General features: G+C 34.1%; 1 protein-coding gene across 2 annotated transcripts in view; it reads left to right on the forward strand.

The window, feature by feature from the left end:
• LOC132949335 (neurogenic locus Notch protein) overlaps window positions 1–10,159 on the forward strand; it is a 48,827-nt gene extending 38,668 nt beyond the window's left edge. Inside the window, exons 9-19 of one of the 2 annotated variants that reach the window (XM_061020183.1) lie at window positions 2,515–3,058; window positions 3,142–3,908; window positions 3,992–4,286; window positions 4,363–5,916; window positions 5,993–6,188; window positions 6,257–6,427; window positions 6,495–7,046; window positions 7,117–7,455; window positions 7,552–7,797; window positions 7,925–8,144; window positions 8,268–10,159. In XM_061020183.1, coding sequence (XP_060876166.1) covers window positions 2,515–3,058; window positions 3,142–3,908; window positions 3,992–4,286; window positions 4,363–5,916; window positions 5,993–6,188; window positions 6,257–6,427; window positions 6,495–7,046; window positions 7,117–7,455; window positions 7,552–7,797; window positions 7,925–8,144; window positions 8,268–9,199 — 5,816 coding nt within the window. In that variant the 3' untranslated portion in view covers window positions 9,200–10,159. Of the gene's footprint in view, window positions 1–2,514; window positions 3,059–3,141; window positions 3,909–3,991; window positions 4,287–4,362; window positions 5,917–5,992; window positions 6,189–6,256; window positions 6,428–6,494; window positions 7,047–7,116; window positions 7,456–7,551; window positions 7,798–7,924 lie in introns of both variants that reach the window. The other variant, XM_061020182.1, reaches the window with a different exon arrangement.
• The last annotated feature ends 11,894 nt before the right edge of the window (window positions 10,160–22,053 follow it).

A 22,053-nucleotide genomic window follows, 5' to 3' on the forward strand; every position in this document is an offset into this window, starting at 1 on the left:
ATAACATTGTGTTATGCATAAGGTTGTGGTGTGTGTGTGCGCGCGCGCGAGTGTAAGCGTGTGTAGGACAAATGTTTCGCCGAGTGTCCTGCACGACCAGCTATGGCGTATAAAATATGATATGATAATAATATGTAATAATATTCACACACACACACACACACACACACACACACACACACTAACGCGTTTCAGACTTTGCAGTGTACCTACACGTGACATTATATTACGCGTATGTCGTGTATTACGCGTGTGGTGTACCCATAATGTGTGTGCGAGTGCGCGTGCAAGTGTGGGTACACGTCCCGAGGAGAGACATTACATCGGTTTTTACTCGGGTTTTTCGCCAACGCGCGTTTTCTCATAGTACGCCGCGTTCCTTCTCCGTACAATATTATTATTACTATTATAATAATAATATATTATTGTTCCACTGCGATTTTGCTCGTATCTTATATTTTATTATTATGTATAACGATGTTATGTGTGTGTTTTCTACTCGGAACCGCATTCGAGATAAGGTATCGGCGATTATTCGTCATCTGCAGCCACGTACAGCGTGTGTTGTTTACACGACTCGGCCTGGACCCGACGTAAACATTTGCCTTTTTTTACAATATTTATATCGCTGCAGTAACCGACGGACGACGTTACACATAATATTACTATATTTTATACACTTTGTTATGTACCATATTGACAACGATATATGCTCCATATACAAATGGGCCGCAACGATGACATTTTTTTGTCTTTGTCCCGAGAAACGGTCCCTAAATTGCGTATCGTAATAATATTCATTAACGCTAAACAGACTCGACGAAACGAATCGGAGGACGAGTTATTATATTTTGTTCCCACATTGTTTTATATTTAGCTAAATGTGCAGAAGGATTACATCCTTATATTTTTTTTAACACTTTTACACTGCCGTTAAAAAAAATGTATATAACCCAGTTTCAAATTGAACCCATTAAACGAACAGATGGCATCGCGTTTGGTTCGGTATAGCGCAAAGACAGTTTCCTCTCTAAATCATTTTTTTACCAACGCAAGTGAGACGGAAAGGAAAAAAAATACGATATTTATTTTCATTACATATGGTTGTAGAGTTTGGTTTTATAAATATTAACATCGGTAATGTTTACTTGAAATGCGTACCTAACAATAATTCACACACCCATCATGCACGTCATAATTCTTGATAAAATACGCGTATACAGCGTCACAAAATACTATCAATGTAATTAAATGTAATTTTTCACGTTGAATGTAATATTAAAGCATGCCCTGTAAATGTATGAATGTGAATGATTTGATTTCTAAACTATAAACAAGTTACGATTACATAAAAACCATGGTATTAAGTTTCAGGTAATCTAAACTCGAGACATTCAAACATTTATAATTATCTTTATACTTATAATGTGTATAATGAAATAACCAATCTATCGGGTTTCAATTAGATTTTTCAATTCCGTATAAATTAATTATAGAATTGTAACATAAATGCTTCATAAACATGGTATTCATTTAGTTTTCTGATTAGTTCAATATGAGTGAATAACATTATATTTAATAATATTATGTATGACACAATTACCGTGGGATTATTTTTTATTTTGAATTCAAGACTGAAAGTAAAGCTTTGAATTTTTTTTTGTAGGTTTCATAATTAAATACTTTTTCATTAGGTAATGTCTTTATTAACACTGGCTGTAGTCCAAAACTATGTTAAATAATATTCAATAATGGCCTGATGAAAATATACATAAAAAAAACTTATAACCATAAATATTACTTATTATGTGATCGAATATTTCGCGTGTGAACAGTTTTATCATACCGCATTTAATAGCCGGGTAAAAAAAATGCAGTAAATAAAACTACTGTTGTCGCGAGCAGACAGCTTAGTAATTTTCTTCACGTGTCGGATTGAATAATACGCGAATCGTAGGGAAACATTGTAATAATTTGCCGGTCTTTATTGGATTTGGTATTGTTCTTGTGTACTAAAACCGGACTGAGGTCTCTCCGTGGACGTGCGCGTAACAAACAGTCCTTGTCGACCAAACTTGGAGACAGATGGTCTGTCGAGCGACAGTTCTGCGTCGGATAATTAATTTCGTTCCCGCGCGATTAAAAACCAGACCGTCAACCTTTAATTACCAAACGTGGAACTGGATCCCGTCGATTCCTTGGAATTATTCATTTCCCACACACACACACACACACACACACATACACACCAACTCAGTAGCCCCGCACACACACCTGTTATGCGCGTTCTCTCTCTACGTTTGATATGATATAATATTATGTACGACGCGATATGTGACCTGCATCTGTAATCTGGAACACACATTCGCTGTAACTTTTTATTTTAGCCGTATTTCCCATGATAAAATAGATACCTACCTACAATGACGCACACAACACCATAATATAATATTGTGCTAGGTGTAATAATATAATATTTTAACCACTATTAATGACGGTGGTGATTTTAAACAGGGTTTGCCGGCACGCAATGTGAGATCGACGTGGATGAGTGCGAAGCAGACCCGTGCGAGAACGGCGGTGTATGCACTGACATGATCAACGGGTACAAGTGCTCGTGCCCTGCCGGGTTCTCAGGACCACGGTGCCAGACCAACATCGATGACTGCGTGAGCAGCCCGTGCAAACACGGCGGAATATGTCACGACTCTATAGCCGGTTACCAGTGTGAGTGTTCGCCGGGCTTCACAGGTTTCAACTGCGAGAACAATATCAATGACTGTCTGTCGAACCCGTGCAAGCATGGTGAATGTATCGACGGCCAGAACTCGTTCACGTGCTCCTGTCATCCGGGTTACACGGGACTTCTGTGCCAGGACCAGCTGGACGAGTGCGCATCCGCGCCCTGCCAGCACGGTGGTACGTGTGAGGACCTGATCAACGGGTACCAGTGCCGTTGCCGAGCTGGCACATCTGGCCCTAACTGCGAGGTCAACATCAACGAGTGCGTGTCCAACCCCTGTCGGAACGGGGCGAAGTGCATCGACGGAATCAACAAGTAAGACGATTTTACATCCTCTTCGTCAACCGACGCTTGTATATGTACTGCTCACACTAACCGTTCATATTTTTTTTTTACAGGTATTCTTGCGACTGTCTGGCAGGTTTCACTGGTTTGCATTGCGAGATGAACGTGGACGAATGTGCTAGTAGCCCTTGTGCCAACAGCGGAACTTGCGTGGACCTAGTGGCTGGTTGGCGTTGCGAGTGTCCTCGTGGCTACTACGGACCCCGGTGTTTGTCCGATATCGACGAATGTGCCAGCAACCCGTGCTCTCTGAATGCATTGCGTTGCGAAGACGGCCTCAACCAGTTCATATGCCACTGCAGGCCGGGATACACTGGAAAACGTTGTGACATTGATATCGACGAGTGCAGTTCGAATCCATGCCAGCATGGTGGAGTGTGCACAGACCGTGTAAACGGTTACACGTGCCAATGCAAGCCCGGGTATTCTGGGCACAACTGCGATGTTAACATCGATGACTGTGCCATTAACCCGTGCAAAAATGGAGGGTCGTGCATCGACTTGGTGAACGCTTACAAGTGTGTCTGTCAACTACCGTTCACTGGCTCGGAATGCCAAAGCAGATTGGACCCATGCACACCAAACAGATGTCGCAATGGTGCTAAGTGTTCGCCTTCCAGCAACTTTTTAGATTTCGCATGTGAATGTTCTATTGGTTGGAAAGGTCGCTTGTGCAACGAAGACGTGGATGAATGTGCATTGACTGCACCTTGTCGGAACGGCGCCACTTGTCAAAACACTGACGGATCATATAAATGTGCCTGTGCTCCTGGGTTTCAGGGTCGTGATTGCGTGATTAACACTGACGAATGCGCTTCTTGTGAGTTAATTTACTGTTTTTAAAGTTGTTATTTAGATATCCCAAGTTTTATCTCTCTAACCATGATTAATTTTTGATCTTAGCACCTTGCCAAAACGGAGCTACATGTCTGGATGGCATTGGCGATTATACTTGTATGTGTTCTGACGGGTTTTCTGGTCGTCACTGCGAAGTAGACGTCGACGAATGTCTATCTCAACCTTGTTTGAATGGAGCCACTTGCAAACAATATGTAAATTCGTACACTTGTACGTGTCCCGTTGGGTTTTCTGGCATGCACTGTTTAACTAATGACCAGGATTGTACTGATTCATCCTGTATGAATGGTGCCACTTGCGTCGATGGTATTAACAACTACACTTGTATATGTCCAACTGGGTGAGTAAAATCATTATTTTGTTGCCTAAATATTTTCGTTTCAATTAATAATTACAATTTAATTTGTTTTATGTAGGTATACTGGATTAAATTGTCAAACTAGAATAAACGAATGCGATTCGTCGCCTTGCGAGAATAGCGGCACATGCCTCGATCACGGAAAGTATTATACATGTCATTGTGCGTATGGTTATACGGGCAAGAACTGCGAATCATTGGTAGACTGGTGCAGTGGTGGCGGAGGCATACCACAACCCTGTGAAAACGGAGCAACATGTAAACAAATTCAGAACTTATACCAATGCGTTTGCCAGCCCGGTTGGACGGGCAAAGTATGTGACGTGGAAATGGTATCCTGTAACGATGCATCGTTGCGTAAAGGTGTTCGACGTGATGCTCTGTGTCATAATGGGGGTGTGTGTGAAGATATTGGTAATAGTCATAGGTGCCATTGTGCCGATGGTTATTCCGGTAGCTATTGTACAAAAGAAATCAATGAATGTGATTCAGCACCTTGTCAAAATGGAGCAACGTGTAGAGATTTAGTTGCGGGATACTCTTGCCAGTGTCCACGTGGCTTCCAGGGACAAAATTGCGAACTGAACGTTGACGACTGTCATCCCAATCCGTGTCAAAACGGTGGAACATGTCGTGATTTAATCAACAGCTTTAGCTGTTCATGTCCACCAGGTACACTGGGTATTATTTGTGACATAAACATTGATGACTGTTCACCCGAAGCTTGTCACAACAACGGTACTTGTATTGATCGAGTTGGAGGGTTCGATTGTCGTTGCCCAGCTGGATTTGTCGGTCACAGATGTGAAGGAGACATAAATGAATGTTTATCAAACCCTTGCGATCCATATGGGACATTGGACTGCGTTCAATTAGTCAACAATTTCCACTGTAACTGTCGTGCTGGATACATGGGCAGACACTGTGAAACAAAAGTAAACTTCTGCGAAAGCAGTCCGTGCCAAAACGGTGGTGTATGTTCTCAAGTGGAAGGTGGCCATACATGCGTATGTCCAAAAGAGTTCTCTGGAAGGAATTGTGAATTCTTCGGAGTAGATTGTGACTCTAGTCCTTGTCAAGGTGATGGTTTATGTCACTCACTAGAACATGGAGGATATCAATGCGAATGTCCTCCGGGCACGGCAGGTATTCACTGTGAAGTCGATAGTTATAATGAATGTGAAAGTAATCCGTGCGAGCATGATGGTACTTGTCAAAATAAACTCGGGGACTACGCGTGTTTCTGTCCAATTTACTGGTCAGGAAAAAATTGTAATATTTATGATTCCAAATTTAAAGGAGGTCTGGGAAAATTCCCATCTAAAGGCATTATGACAAAAAAAGATTACGATTGGGAACGAGAGCTTGCTGCTTGTATAACTAACGGATGCACTGCTAAGTCTCAAGATAACAGATGTCATCAAGAATGTAATACAGCTGCCTGTGATTTCGACGGTGGAGATTGTTCTCTCGGATTGAACCCTTGGAGAAATTGTACTACAACCAAAAATTGCTGGCAAGTTTTTGCTGATGGACGATGTGACGCGGAGTGTAATACACCTGAATGTTTGTACGATGGTAGAGATTGTGAAAGAACTCTAATGCCTTGCAAGTATGTATTTTATATTTTGTTGATTTATTGAATGTTTAATGAAGACATTATATTAATTTGTTTTAATTTATCTTAGTCCGATCTATGACGCATATTGTCAAAGTCATTATGCTAATGGACATTGTGATTATGGGTGCAATAATGCCGAATGTAATTGGGATGGTTTGGATTGTGAAAGAGAACCACCTAAAATCGCTGAAGGTGCCATGCGACTCATTTTACGGATGGACTATCATCAACTTTTGTCTAATTTAACTTCTTTCTTGCGAGAGGTAAGTAGAACCATTAAAATGGTTAAAAAAAATAATTGTAGATGTTTGACATAAAAAATCTTGTTTAGGTGGGTCGAGAGTTACGAGCTACAGTCCGAGTGAAACAAGATGAATTGACTGGAAAACAGATGATATTCCCCGCAGAAAGTCCTCCTGGAGCTGTCGTGGTTTATTTAGAAATAGATAATAGGAAATGTGAGATTACCAGAGATGTTGAATGTTTCTCGAGTGGCACAGGGGTAAGTCCACCAGAAAAAAATCGATTTTAAGAGAGATTTTACTAATAGTGTGCATTCATTGTTTTAGGCTGCTGGATTTTTAGCTGCTTCAGCCGCTAGTCATGCGCTATCAACATCATTTCCTATTTACAAGGCAGAAGGTGTCGGTCCTGGAAGTCAAATTCCGATTGAACAACCTAGGAGTAGTACAGCGTTAGTGTTGACTGGAATGTTCTTGATACTAGTAGTCGGCCTTAGTCTTGGAGTGTTGATATCTACTCATCGCAAGAAAGCAAATGGTATAACATGGTTCCCAGAAGGATTCTTACGTACTGGTAGTAACAGCAGTAGAACAAGTACTCAAAGAAGAGTACCCGATGGACAGGAACTCCGAACGATGAAACAGAATAACATGACGTTGAGCTGTATGGACATGAATAGTGGTATAATGACCATAGGAAGGGGTGCTGGTGCTTGGTCAGACGAAGATGCCGAGGGTGATATGCCACCAGCAAAACGACATAGACCAGCTCCGATATTGTCACAACCTTTGGATAACCCTTACGATGATGTTTGGAGTCATTGTACTTTAAATTCTAACGATAATAAGGCAACTGTCATGTACACACCACCGTCTAGAGTAAGTTTTTAAGAGTGTTTTTGATGTTTAATATGTATATTACTAAACAAGGTTTATTTATTTTTCGTAGGAAACCGAAGTTAATGAAAGACTCCCTGGTGGGTTGACGAGACTGATGGATGTGACAGTAGCTGGTGGTGCTGGATTGGACACGAGCATTGATAATGAAGACGAAGGAGAACAAGACGCTACAACTAACATGATATCAGAATTAGTTTCACAAGGTGCAGAGTTAAACGCTACGCTTGATAAGACTGGTGAAACTTCATTGCATTTGGCCGCAAGATATGCTAGAGCAGATGCAGCCAAACGCTTGTTGGATATGGGTGCTGACGTTAACTTTCAAGACCACACTGGCCGGACACCATTGCATGCCGCTGTAGCCGCTGACGCAATGGGTGCTTTCCAAGTAAGTTAATTTATTTTAATTTTAAACACACAAGAAAATGTACTGTAGTTGAAAAAAAAAACAGTTTGATTAATGATATTTTTATTTTATTTGTAGATTTTACTGAGGAACCGGTCAACAAATTTAAATGCGAGGATGCACGACGGTACGACACCATTAATCCTAGCAGCCAGGTTGGCCATCGAAGGAATGGTAGAGGACCTAATTCATGCTGACGCCGATATCAACATACCAGATAATAGTGGGAAAACGGCGTTGCATTGGGCTGCATCGGTCAATAATGTAGATGCAGTAAACATTTTGCTGGCTAACAACGCCAACAAAGACGCTCAAGACGACAAGGTAAAAATATATATATGTTTTTTATCAATTTTAATTCAATTAGCGAATAAGCTCTACATTTTGCAGGCATTAAGCACATATTTAGAATACTTTTCTAAACAATTTCTTTGTTTTATTTTGTATCTAGGACGAAACACCGTTGTTTCTGGCAGCTAGAGAAGGAAGTTTTGAAGCATGCAAAGCGCTTCTTGATAATTTCGCGAACCGAGAGATTGCAGACCATATGGAAAGGTTACCTCGGGATGTGGCCAGCGAACGGTTGCACCACGACATTGTTAGATTGTTGGACTCGCACGTGGCTCACCCCAATGCCCAGACCATGGTGCCTGTCAACAACAACTTCATGAGTAAGTCGCAGCGAAACCGGGTCTCACGGCCGTTAGTGCCACTACCCAAGAACACGTCAACGACGATGACAAATACGACAACGCCGGCGACGGAGATTGACCTTGGGATGTGTTTGTTCACAGACTCGCAGCATATGATGTCCGCCCATTCCAACATAAACATACCAGGAATGAAGTTGAGCAATGGAGGTAGTGGTGGCACGGCAAAGGGCAAGAAGAGGTCAAAACCGTCAAACCCGACGAGTCCTGCCGACTCAATGGACTCGAACATGTCGTTGAAGCGGAAGGGTAGCGTGAAAAAACCCCCTCCCCTGCCACCGTCGTCAGCCATGTCGTCCACTGCGGCGGCACCTAGCAACAAGAAACCATTCGGGTTGGACGTGACGTGCGCTGGTGGTCCCAACAACATGGACCTGATGGCGTTGGACGTGTCTAGACTGTATGGCAGTGGTGTCGGTGGAATACCGCAACAGCCGCCTGCCTATGAGGAATGCCTGTCGCAGTTGCCCTCCGCGTCCCAGAGACCGATGGCCAACTACGGGGCGGCGATGCACCACCAACAGCATCAGCAGCAGCAGCAACAGCAACAGCAACAGCAGCAACCCGACTACCGAGTCATTCATCAGCAGATGATGGGCATGCAGACGTCGTTCCAGGAACCGTCACCGCCGCACAGTGTGGTTATGTCGCCGTCACCCGGCAAGACACGACCGTCGCTACCCACGTCACCCACACACATGCAGGCGCTCCGACATGCCACCATGCAGGCAGTGGACCCTTTCAGCCAGTTCCATCACTTCTACGGCAGCGTTCAGCAGACGCCCCAATCGCTGCAACCCCCTCAATCGCAGCATGCGCAGCAGTACCTGACACCCCCATCAGATGCGGCACCCGAGAGTTTCCCGACGCCGTCACCCGACTCACCATGGCACTGGTCCTCGTCTTCGCCCAACTCTAACTCTGACTGGTCAGAAGGCATATCGTCGCCGCCCAACAACAACAACAACAATAATAACGGTCACCTGAACAAAGTGTCCGACGCCGTTTACATTTAAAACGAGTTATGGGCGAGGTAAAGTCTTCATCTGTGTGCGTCTGTCCCCTTTCGGGACAGGTCCGAGTGAATAATTATAACGTTGTTATTGTCCTTTAACCTTGCGTTAGTCGTTTCGGTGCCATCGTCGACAGTTTCGGCGACCGTCGTCACCAATACCAACCACATTAGCTTACAATTATTATTATTATTTTTATTTTATCATTTTTATGTTTTGTGTTTATAACCTACGAATATGTTGAATAATTTTTTTCTATGTTTTTAAACGAATTCTCTCTTTACCCTGTGTACATATGTATATTGTTTAAAGTACAGATTTTATTTATAAATGCATATACATATTTTTATCGCTTTCGTGTACATTTTTATTTTTATTATGAATATTGACATCGAATACCATTTCTTCCCCCTCCCCACCCATTATTTATGTACCATAATGGCCATGGTGTCTACCAATTTTTATTATTATTATCATTATTATTATTATTATTATTATTTTATTATTATTATTATTATTATTATTGTTCTCTTTTTGATTAATTTGTCTCGTTGTCTTGTCGAGATATGGAAAACAATCTATCGAACAATCTTACAATAATCTACTAGACTTATTCGGTGGTTAATAAGCACAACGACAAGACTGCTAGGGATCTAAATGTATTTTTATTTTTATTTTTTTGTAAATAACATTTTGTATCATCCAGGGATTGTTCGTTCACGATCTCATCACATGACATTTTTAATATTATTGTTATTGAAATATTATTGTAATAATTTTTTTCTCGTAATTTTATGTTGTGGACAAATAGATTAATTAAAAAATACATTGTTTATTTTTATTCATACATGTACATAATACATGTAAATTTATTGATGTGTATATATATATACATAATATATATATATATTATAAAATTCTGTATGTTATATAATATTATAATAAATTTAAATAAAATCATTAGTCCTTTCCTCAATTTTTATATTGTAAAGTTAGAAGAACTATATTATGGGTTCAATGTATAGCAAAAATCCCATTACTCCCTTTATAGACCTAAACCTAGGATTATTATAGAGTACTTTATATTTTATAATAATATAAAGTAATATTTTTGTATTTAAACTTAATACAACTACATTAAAATACAATTAAATCTATACATTTATTATTGAATAGTTGTTATCTCTCGAAATATATTTATTTTAGCAATATTCTAGTAAGTGTAATATTAACATTTAACAGTCATATTCCATAAATAATCTCATGTATAACATTGGCACCTTTTTTATATTTAACCTTCTGTGGCAGGTATATTATTACTATATTATTACTTAGGGTTGGCCTTTTCTTGACCTTCTCTCAAAAAAAAAAGAATGTCTTACCTAACCTAAAATTAGCGTATGGTGAGGTATACAATATACCCCCACCTATACCTACATGTTAATTGATATATCTAGTCTGCCAGATTTTTAACCATTTGCGGCAGTCCATCATCCATAACCATGATTATAATTGTAAAATTATTGATACCTATTGATATGATGGTTTATTAACAAATGATAACTTCTGCTAAATGACCAAACAAATCGATTGAAGATAAATATAAAAATATGTTTTTTTAAAGTATTTAATATTTTATTTCATTTTTGTCTTTCATTCATTTTAAAGGTATTCATTCGAATACATTAATTAGTAAACTAACAAATTTAATATTGAGTCTAGTACTTGATTATACTTAGACAGCTTACAAATTGTTAAATGTTAATTGATTAACCTAGGTACCTATATTAGTGATTAATATAATTTCAGATCATCATAGCTACTCTATCTTCTGAACCTATTATAGTCCGTGGACTATTATCCTGTAAGTATTTTAGTGCGTACTTAATGTTTAAGAACTCAGATAATACTTGTTCGAATTTTGATTTATATAAATCAACATTTTCAAAATGAAATAAGTGTTAAAAGTGCGTTTATTGTTTGAATAAAATAGGTTTGTACAACAACAGGATATTCCTTAAATAGCATAAGAACTCTAGATATTTAGAATTATGGTCTTCAGGTAAACTTAAAAACTGCAAAAATACAAATTTGAATAAATGCATAGGTATAGCTGTTATCACTAATATGTGGGTCAATAACGTCCGGAAATGTACGATTTAGTATATGTAATATTATGTTTAATGCAATCGGTGGCTGAATGGTACATGTGATTAAGGCGAGTGAAACGGACGTGAGGCCTCTACGAGAAGACGTCGACCGGAAGTTGTCGCTGAAACAGGAAATGATTGTTTCCGACCATCGGTTTTATTTGTATCTTAACCGGAAATACACGAGACAGTCCTCGTAATAATATAGACAACTTTCTACTCTAAATCCATACAGGGAACCTACATCACATGTTTTTGTTTCGTTTTTTTTTATTCCATTCTTTGAAATTCAGATAAATCGTAAATGTAGATTATTTGGGAGGTGTCCTTATTATGTAAGTTTGAATAATAATTGTAAAGTTCAAAGGCCGGGGTCGACTGAATGATAATTGATACTTAAAACGATTATTCATATACATATAATTATATTAATCAGACAGTTTTGATTGATACTCGATATCAGATATATAAAATATGCATACATGTGTGTTTTTAAATTTTTTTGTGTTTTTTCTGTGTGCACGATAGATAGCCGACAAAATGTTTTGATTTTCAACTTCAGTATCTTTTCCGATGGAAAAATTGGTGCATTCGCGAGGTCAACATATTAAATGTTCAGTAGTTTTCAAAAATGCTGGGGAAAAAAGGAAGTTTTACTCAAAATTGGTTTTTGACAAAATCGATTCTGGTTGTTTTATTTGAATTTTTATATTAGCAGCTTAACACTTTCTACACTCCATACAATTTTCAAAATATTTTGATTCATGTTGAGCTATTTCTGGGCATTTTCAATATTTTTAGTTTTTTTTCTATAAATCGTTGGCCAGAACCAAAAGGTGCTAAATTGTTTTTGAGACACACACATGTTTAATAATCAATACTAAAAATGAGTTATCAAGAACTAAATAGTGCGGCTAAATCGATCAAATTTACACATTTGTTATTTGATAGCAATCTAAATATCACCTTTTGGTTCTTAACAATAGATAGTGTTAAAACCTTAAGGTTTTTTCTATATGATAAAATAAATTATTCATAACCAAAAAGTATTATCCCATGTTCATTGTATCAATAATAATATGATGGACGATGATTCAATCTATTATTAATTATTATACATTTATCAAAATAACAAAGATTTCTAAAAACAATTTGTGAATGATAATTGATAAATTAAGTAGGCATGGGCATACTCAAAACCAATTTTAAGAAAGGGGTTGGGTGGGTATAAAAATTAAAACCATATAATTTTATGATTAATTATTTATACGATTGTATTATTGATTTATACGATTGTATAATCTGAGAGAACTTCGCGGTGGTCGGTGGTTAAACCCTTCACACCTTATCACGGGTACTGTCTTGTACATAGGTATATAGGTTCTTAAAGGAGGTAGATACTTTATTGTAAACATTTTAATATTATGTAAATCATCTTATTTATATTTTACAATAAAAAAAATTAAAAAAAAAAAAAAAAATCTGAAGAACTTTTCGGTTCTTATTGGAAATTGTTTTTCGTTCAGTTTTGATTTAAAACAAAAAAAAGGGGGTAAGTGGATGTTGCTCTGCTGTACAGAGTAGGTTACAAGTGGGTCACTGTAATGGATGGTGTTAAATTTGAATTCAATGATATAATATCATTGTATAATAAAAACGATTCTGAGCGAAAACGTTCATCCTATGATATTACCAAGTATATTTGATGATATTATTGTGAATAAAGTAATTTATATACAACCTATTTACGTCGAACCTTGTTTTAAATTTTCAATCCTTATAGCTATAAAAGTTGAACATTTTATAAATTTTTAACTACAAAATAATTATTAAATTATAAATTGACAAAATTTGAACTTTAAATGCTTATAAAAAAAAATTGTGCATATGTATTTATAATATTTTTCAAGTGCTATTGTAACAATATATCAGAAGCCTTTCATTAAATGTTCACGCTTTTTTACCCTACAAATAAAATGTTATTGATATTTAAATAAAAAAAAACTAAAAAAAAATGAAAACTGATAATGTTTGTAACAGCTCAAAAAGAGTCAACATTTTATGGTGTATAGAAAATAAAAATATAAACATTCAGTAAAATTTTCATGTATCTACAGTTATTTGTTTTTGAATAACAATAAAATAACAAAACCACTACATATGAAATCGAGTGAATATCCAATTTTGTAAAAATATAAACTTCAAACGCTCATAAAAATTTAATTTGATTTGCTTGTAGACATTTTTTTTTTTATAAATGTAGACAAACTTATGAATAATCTTGTATTACATTTCAAATCTCAGATTTAAAAAGAAAAATTTTTATGAATTCTTACTCATAATAATTTGTTAATTAACGTGATTTTTCCGTATTTTGTCAAGATTTGAACTTTAAATGCTTATAAAAAAAAATTGAGACTGGATTTTTAATATTTTTCAAATGTCTCTGTAACAATATATTAGGAGCCTTGTATTAAATTGTCAAACTTTTTTAGCCAACAAATAAAGTTTTATTGACATTCATTGAAAAAAAGGTGGATAAGTGGATGTCGCTCTGCTGTACAGTAGGTTACAAGCGGGTCACTGTAATGGATGGTGTTAAATTTGAATTCAATGATATAATATCATTGTATAAGAAAAACGATTCTGAGCGAAAACAGTCAGTCAGCCTATGATTTTACCAAGTATATTTGATGATATTATTGTGAATAAAGTAATTTATATATAACCTATTTACGTCGAGCCTTGTTTTAAATTTTCAATCCTTAGCCATAAAAGTTAAACATTTTATACATTTTTAACCACAAAATAATTAATAAATTCTAAATTTGATAAATGTTGTCAAAATTTGAACTTTAAATTCTTATAAAAAAAAATTGTGCCTATGTATTTTTAATATTTTTCAACTGCTATTAGAACGATATATCAGGAGCCTTATATTAAATTTTCACGCTTTTTTACCCAACAAATAAAAATTTATTGATATTTATAGAAAAAAAATTTAAAAAAACTGAAAACTGACAATGTCCGTAAACAGTTCAAAAAAAGTCAAATTATTTTCAAAATTGTATTGTGTATAGAAAATGCAAATATAAACAACCAGTGAAAATTTCAAGGATCTACAGTCATTCGTTTTTTAATTACAATAAAATAAGAAAATTGTTACATGAGAAATCGAGTAAATATCAAATGTTGTAAAAATATAAATTTCAGACGCTCATAAAAATTTAATTTAAGTTTCTTCTAGACATTTTTTTTTTGATAAAGGTAGACAAACTTATGAGTAATCTTATATTACATTTTCAAATCTTAGATTTAAAAAGAAAAATTTTTATGAATTCTCAACTCAAAATAATTTGCTATTTTTCGTGATTTTTCCGTATTTTGTCAAAATTTGAACTTTAAATGCTTATAATTAAAAACTGTGACTAAGGATTTTTAATTTTTTTCATCTGCCTTTGAAACAATAACCTAGGAGCCTTCTATTAAATTTTCAAGCTTTTTTCATCAACAGATAAAATTTTATTGATATTTATAGAAAAAAAAACTAAAAAAATTGAAAACTGACAATGGCCGTAAACAGCTCAAAAAGAGTCAAAATATTTTGTAAATTTTATGGTGTATAGAAAATGCTAATATAAACATTCAGTCAAAATTTCATGTCCCTACGGTCATTTGTTTTAGAGTTACACCAAAAACCAAAATCGATTTTCTCGAAAACAGATTTTGCGTAAAAATTCCCGTTTTTCCTTAATTTTTCTTTTGTTTTTCACGTCGCTTGTGAAAACTACTGGGAAATTTTTACTTTTGACCCCCCAAAGTACCAACTAGATTCACTTTCCTATCAGAAAAGTTACTATTGAAGAAAATCCAAGCACTTTTACTGTCCTAAAAGGTGATGACAGACACAAAAATAAAAAAAAAAATAAAAAAAAAAATAAAATAAAAAACACACATCATTGTAGAATCAATACATTCATCGCTTCGCTCAGAATCTAAAAGACTAATACAATTGGAAACTTAAAATGTTTCTAAACAGTTCAAAGCAAATAAAAATATTTTGAAAATTTTATCGTGTACAGAAAATGCAAATATAAACAACCAGTGAAAATGTCATGTACATTTGTTTTAGAGTTACACCAAAAACCAAAAACGAATTTGTAAAGAACCCGGTTTTCCTTAATTTTTATGTTGTTTTTCCCGTCGCTTTTGAAAATTATTGAGAATTTTTAAATTTGACCTCCCTTATGCACCAACTAGATTCACTTTCCCATCAAAAAAGATACTGTTGAAGAAAATCGAAGCAGTTTTACTGCCCCAAACCGTGATGACAGACACAAAAATAAAAAAAATAAAATAAAAAACTCACATCATTGTACAATCAATACATTCATCAATCATCATTCCACTCAGGATCTAAAACAATTTGCTAGTGCTAATGCACAACAAAATTGTGAATTTTTAGATAATAAAGTTTCAAGTTTAAAATAGTTTAAAATGGCTCTCTTGAACAATTTTATATTTTGAGATACATATCACCCATAGAATAAACATACAACCTTTTGGTTCTGAGCCCATGAAATGTCATTAGAAATTTATTCGTTGGCTAATCATAGACGATGACTTAAATATATTGTCTATTTTACGTTTCGTCCTATATACTATTTAGGTATACCTTATAATATACTATAATCATTAGGTAATGTGATGTATAAGATATCATAAAATAATAAAATTGCATTAATACTTTAAATCTTTTAGAATTTAATTATTTAACATCAAGCCTGCATAATGCGATTATGTAGTTGTTGTTGCCCGTTGGTCTGTAGTCTGCACGTTGACCAATAATCTAGATTATCGAAATAATCTCAAATACGAAATTGATTCATTTATCGAAAAAATCGTAATTTGTTCCCAATAAAAATGTAAAAATGAATTTTAAATATTTATTTTTATTTAAAAACTGTATAGCCCAACTATGTAGCTGATCGACTCAGTAGCAATTTAATGGATTTTCCTTGCTGTCTCATACTTTCATACATGTTCGTATTCTTGTATTCATAATATAATATGTCGCTTAACGTCGTAACGGGTGACTAAAGTCTGTATAATATTACATCGTATGAGGTGAAATACAACAGACGTCTGTCAAAACGTTCGAATTTAGATATGGTAGGATGATAAATTAACCATCATACAGTAGAATGTAAAATATTCTATTACTGAAGAAAATTGATATGATTCGCGCTTATCGTATAATATTGTTTTAACATTTTTAGTAATAGAACAGTTAATATAATAAATTATAATACTGCATGGGATGTATACCTTTAACCGAGTTTGAAAACTAAAAAAATATTTACTGTCCCCTGTTTATTTTTGTTATTTTAATTCGTTATTTAATGTTTACTTAGATATCAAATATGAATTTATTTTAAATTTAAACGCCAAAAACAATCGACGATATACTCAGTAAATTATTTTCTTATGCGTATTACCTATATTAATATATTTACCTTTGAAAAAATTTCAATTTTAACTAGAGTATGATTTAATCCAAATTTTAAAACCTATTATGTTACAATGATATTTTCAACGTTAAGATTTTATACCATCGTGTAGCGTCTTATATTAACAAACTATTATTTTATTAAATGTATCATGGAATATGTTTGCCAAAGAATTAATATAAGATAATATGATCAATAAAAAAATGTTAACGAATATTTGATTATAACAACGAGATTACCAAACATATGCGGCTTGATGAATAGTTAATTTTATTTTTTATTTTAAATTTATTAATAATCAACTGAAAGATTTACATTTCTTTCATTACAGCGTTTGTTTCTGGGTTTTCTCATTTCATAAGAGATAATATATAATTAACTTCCACACTGGATTTTATTATGTTGACGCGTCTTGTTTATGGAGAGTTATTTTAATTTTCGTAGTTCTCGAACGAGTATCATCGTGCAGACGAACGTCCTAAGATCATTAGAAATCATCACGTTTTTATTTTTTATTACTGTTTTGCAAACTTCATTTGGCCTTTGTGCGCGTATAATAGCATAACATAGGAATCTTCGTTTGTTGTTAAAAAAAATATATTAAAATGTTGAGCGTAACTGAATGAAGTGTGTTTAATCACGTCGAAATTAAAACCCGTCCAGTGAGGCTGTGACCTTTTATAGTAAATATATTTCCTATCTCTGCAAACGGTGAGATCAATACCGAATATATCAACATAAACATAGCAAACCCATTTTTTTTTTAAATGAAAATGAACTGAATCTGCGAGTATATACGATATATGTATTTGTTCTGCCGGAACGTCGCGTCGCCACTCGCGACATGATTGTTTTTAATAAAACTAACCTGTACGTATAATATTATATTAGACGTCTGTCACCAGTACCTTTAGAATATCAGAAGAAAATTCCTCACTTTTAGCATTGGTTGGAACAATAGTGTAGATTTATCTAGTCTTCAACTAATTATTTTTGACAGTTGATAAAAATGATTAAAAAATAAACATAGGTTATATTATTTACTTATGTTTGTTTTTTGATAATAGATATATTAAGTTCCTATTTTTTTAAATGACCATGTTCTCTGTTTTGTTTCAATCACAATGTACTAATAAAGTATGAATATAATAAAATGAATCTTATAAAGAACAATATATTTTAACTAACATGTATAATTTGGCACTTTTATAATATGTGTAACACTATTACGCCAAAAGAACATAGATTTTAGAGCAATTGTAATTCAATTATTTGTTGATTAATAATAATAGTAATATCAATTTCATATTAAATTTATATCGAAATCATATTATAGTCACGGTTCGGAGATACGAAATTAAATTATGTTTCTTGTATCTTGTAAGGTCGGTCCTAGTCCCTAGAGCAGCTTGGCACATTTATTCAGAGATGTGGAATTGGTTTCGGAAATTTTTGAATTTTTGACATTAGCTGTGATATATAATAGATGTTCGTTTTGACTCATCAAGAAGTTGTGCGTTAGGAGAGTGTGTCCGATTCGGAGGCTCTATATATTATGCACGTCATAGACTCTGACGTGTAACCCTGACCCACGTGGTTTTGTTTTTATTCTCTACCAAGCCATTAAAAAGTTGCAGATGGATGTTTTTCCAAATTCCTTGTATACATCTAATACATATGAGGTTGATCGTTATGTATTATGTAATAGATTTTAGATTCTGAGCGAAGCGATGGATGAATTGATTTTACAAAGATGTGTGTTTTTTTTTTATTTTTTATTTTTGTGTCTGTCATCACCTTTTAGGATAGTAAAAGTACTTGGATTTATATTATAATAATATACCATCTCCGTCGTGTACAAAAATACAATGAATCGTATATTTTGTGATTGAGCACTTGCAAAAATCATTGAGCAGTCAATATAAAATAAACAACTACAATAAAAATTTGTGGTCAACTTTGTGTTTCTGATAACATAAAAGTAATTTATTTTATTTTATTCGTGCGGTGTTCTCTTCTCGTTTATAGTTTACCATTTTATTTTGAACAAATAACGAACAGTCTACAGCTACAGGTTTGTAATAATATAATTTATTACAATAAAATATTATTATAGAAGACAATATTATAATTTCCATTGTAATCCACTAAAATATTTGATATTATAATAGTATATGCCTTATGTTTATTACATACCCTAATATATATGAATAATTTTAATATATGATATTGCAGATTAAACAATTAAATAATTTAAAAAAAAATGAGTTTAATATTAATTGGTCTTAGTACATAAACTATAACGTACCTACTATATATGAATATGTTATGATTTGATGCAACTCTCATCTTAATACTAGTGCATTATACTTAATAAACTAAACTAATTTAAACTAATTTTCTTAAGTAATATTTTTTTTTTAAACAGATTTTGGAATCTTATAAAATAAGTTTACATTTTGTGTTTTTACGCAATATGACGTGTGTTGTACAAAACATACAATATAATTTGTAGGTATGTCAATAAACATGAAGTATAATCGTTGGATTAGACCTTTACAGTGTATACATTTTTAATATTATGTTTCACTGATATCGACAGGTATTTCATAAAAACGAAAAAATTATATACTATTATGTATCTATCGTACTATCGTAGTAATAATGGTTGTGAAATATATAAATAATATCATAGTAACCAACACAAATTTTTAAAGCAATTGTAATAAACTAAATAACACGGTGTATTATTTTCTGCATAGTGCCTGACGAGAATATCACTTACGTATGCCTGTAAAAATTTTAAAAAAGCAACCTGTGGCTCTATTTACCGCTCAAAGTCCATAACTAAATAGTAAATACCTATAGCTGGAATTTAATAATTTTTGGCGCATAGTAATTTAGTACAACGACGCGCCGAATAATCTCCTAACCTATCAGTATTTACCGTCGATAGATCCGTCCGAATTGTGTACCTTTGACGGCCACTCCTCCTTCGATCGGCATTATCGATTACCAGAGGACAATCGCTCACGCGTAACTTTTGGAAATCCATATACGTGGATCTTTCCCAGACGCCGCCGCCACCACTGAATTATTAATCCGTTATCCGAGTAATAAATTATAACAATAATTATAATAATAAAAATATTATTATGATACTGCAGGATGTTAATAACATTAAAACATATATTATAATATAATAATGCGTATTATAATTTATGACGGTATGTAGCCAGTTGCCCTTCTAATAATTCGGAAAACATAACAAAATTAGCATTATAGCAGCAACAGAAGCTAAACGATTACAACCCTACGAAAACAACCACTTTTGAAATGACCACATCTAAAGACACCGGCAAAATACGCGAGCCATCCATTTCCAAAGGAGCCGACATCAGTGGCGGTTTTCTCATTTAATTTTACATGAGGTGGAAAAATATTAAATGGTAAATACATTATTACTCTAACACTGCCCACAGGCACAAAAATTTTTAAATGGTATTGAGTTATCAACGTGGAGCGGGAAGATTAGCCAGTTATGATAAAAACTATTCTGTGGCTCTGTGCCATAGAGTAACTTACTCTGTGTTCTGTGCTAAGCACGGACTAAGATATAATGGATTTTACGAGCTTACATGTGCGTGCGTAGACGCACCTCGCATGCACAAACTTAGGCGACGGCGGCTACCGCCTCTGTCGATCTCAGCGCTTTAGTGGGGGCGGCACCGGGCGCGTAAGTTACGTTACAGCGACGCGCAGCCGTTCTCGCGTTCGTAGGTACAACTGTACAAGTTTTGTACAAAAAAATAATATTCAATATTGTTGTTTATTAAACTTAAATTCTAAAGCATTATACCTAACCTATATAAATTAAAATTAAAAATTAAAGTATACGATTAAAATTTTAAAATTCAAAATAGTACAAGATACTAATATAAAGAAACATATATTTTTTATTTTCCTGAAAATTACAAGTGAGGCGCCGCCTTACTTGCCTCACCCCCATAACCACCACTGGCCGGCGTCATATATTAGAGGGCCATAAACACAGCATATGCAGATGTATCAGAGCCGTTAAGACCAGAGCAACTTCACGCTACACTCAGCCACTTACACTTTTATACGATTACAATATGTCTATATGAATTATATTACTAGAATAAACGAATATATCATTTTACTGCTAAACCGACTTCAAACTTATTTCAATCATCATCATTTGGAATCCCTGAAGGGTCGCACGTTTTCAAATACAATATTTTTTTACACGCGCGTGGTCGTAGGATTTTTATACAGTAATATTCAATTGACTTTTAACGAATATACTATAGAATATTTAAACTTGGCTTTGAAAATGTGACTGTACCTATTATAAGAATACATTATGTATTTACTAAAAACATTTTTTACAATTTTCAGATTATTATACTTCACTTTAGCTAATACCCTACTTCTAGGATGTGACCTCCTTTCAGTGGATGTGATATAATACAGTAATACCACCGTGATATTATATAAGCACCAAAGCAGAGTCAATATGTACTTTGTAGTGATTGGATCTAAGGAGTAAGGATTATAGTCCAATTTAATCAAAATTATGGCACGTGGAAGAAATATTTATTATTCTCTATATATATATAGTGACTCGCAATTGTTATTTTCTTAATGCACGTTATTATATAGGTACCAATAATACATAATATTTAAAATTGAATGGCTGTATTCGTATAAGTTCTAAACTTTCTTTGGTGTTTTTTATTAAAGTTCAAGGTTAATTATTACTAAGTCTTAATAATATTTTTATATAACATAGAAAATATATACAAGGCAAATTATTTAGCTCAATAAGGAGTTAACATTTTCAAATGGTAATAGTTATTAATTGCATTCTAGTGATACGTGTCAATTCTTTAATACTATAATTTATAAGTTTGTCGGATACTAGTAAATAGCTATTTATGATATAATATAATAATAAAGTACCAAAATAGTTCTTGTAATTTGGTATTTGGATGATAATCGTATTATCTAGTTTGTTATTAAACGGAAGTGCCTATTACGTAATACGTTAGATTATTATACCATACAATAGAGTATCATCGTTCAAATGTCGTCATCATAATAGTATTATGATTATCTACTATAAATCCTCTATAAAATCCTCTTATGATATACTTACTTTATTAGCCGTTTA

This window comes from Metopolophium dirhodum, chromosome 7 (assembly GCF_019925205.1).
Source record: "Metopolophium dirhodum isolate CAU chromosome 7, ASM1992520v1, whole genome shotgun sequence".
In the NCBI taxonomy this organism is placed as follows: domain Eukaryota; kingdom Metazoa; phylum Arthropoda; class Insecta; order Hemiptera; family Aphididae; genus Metopolophium; species Metopolophium dirhodum.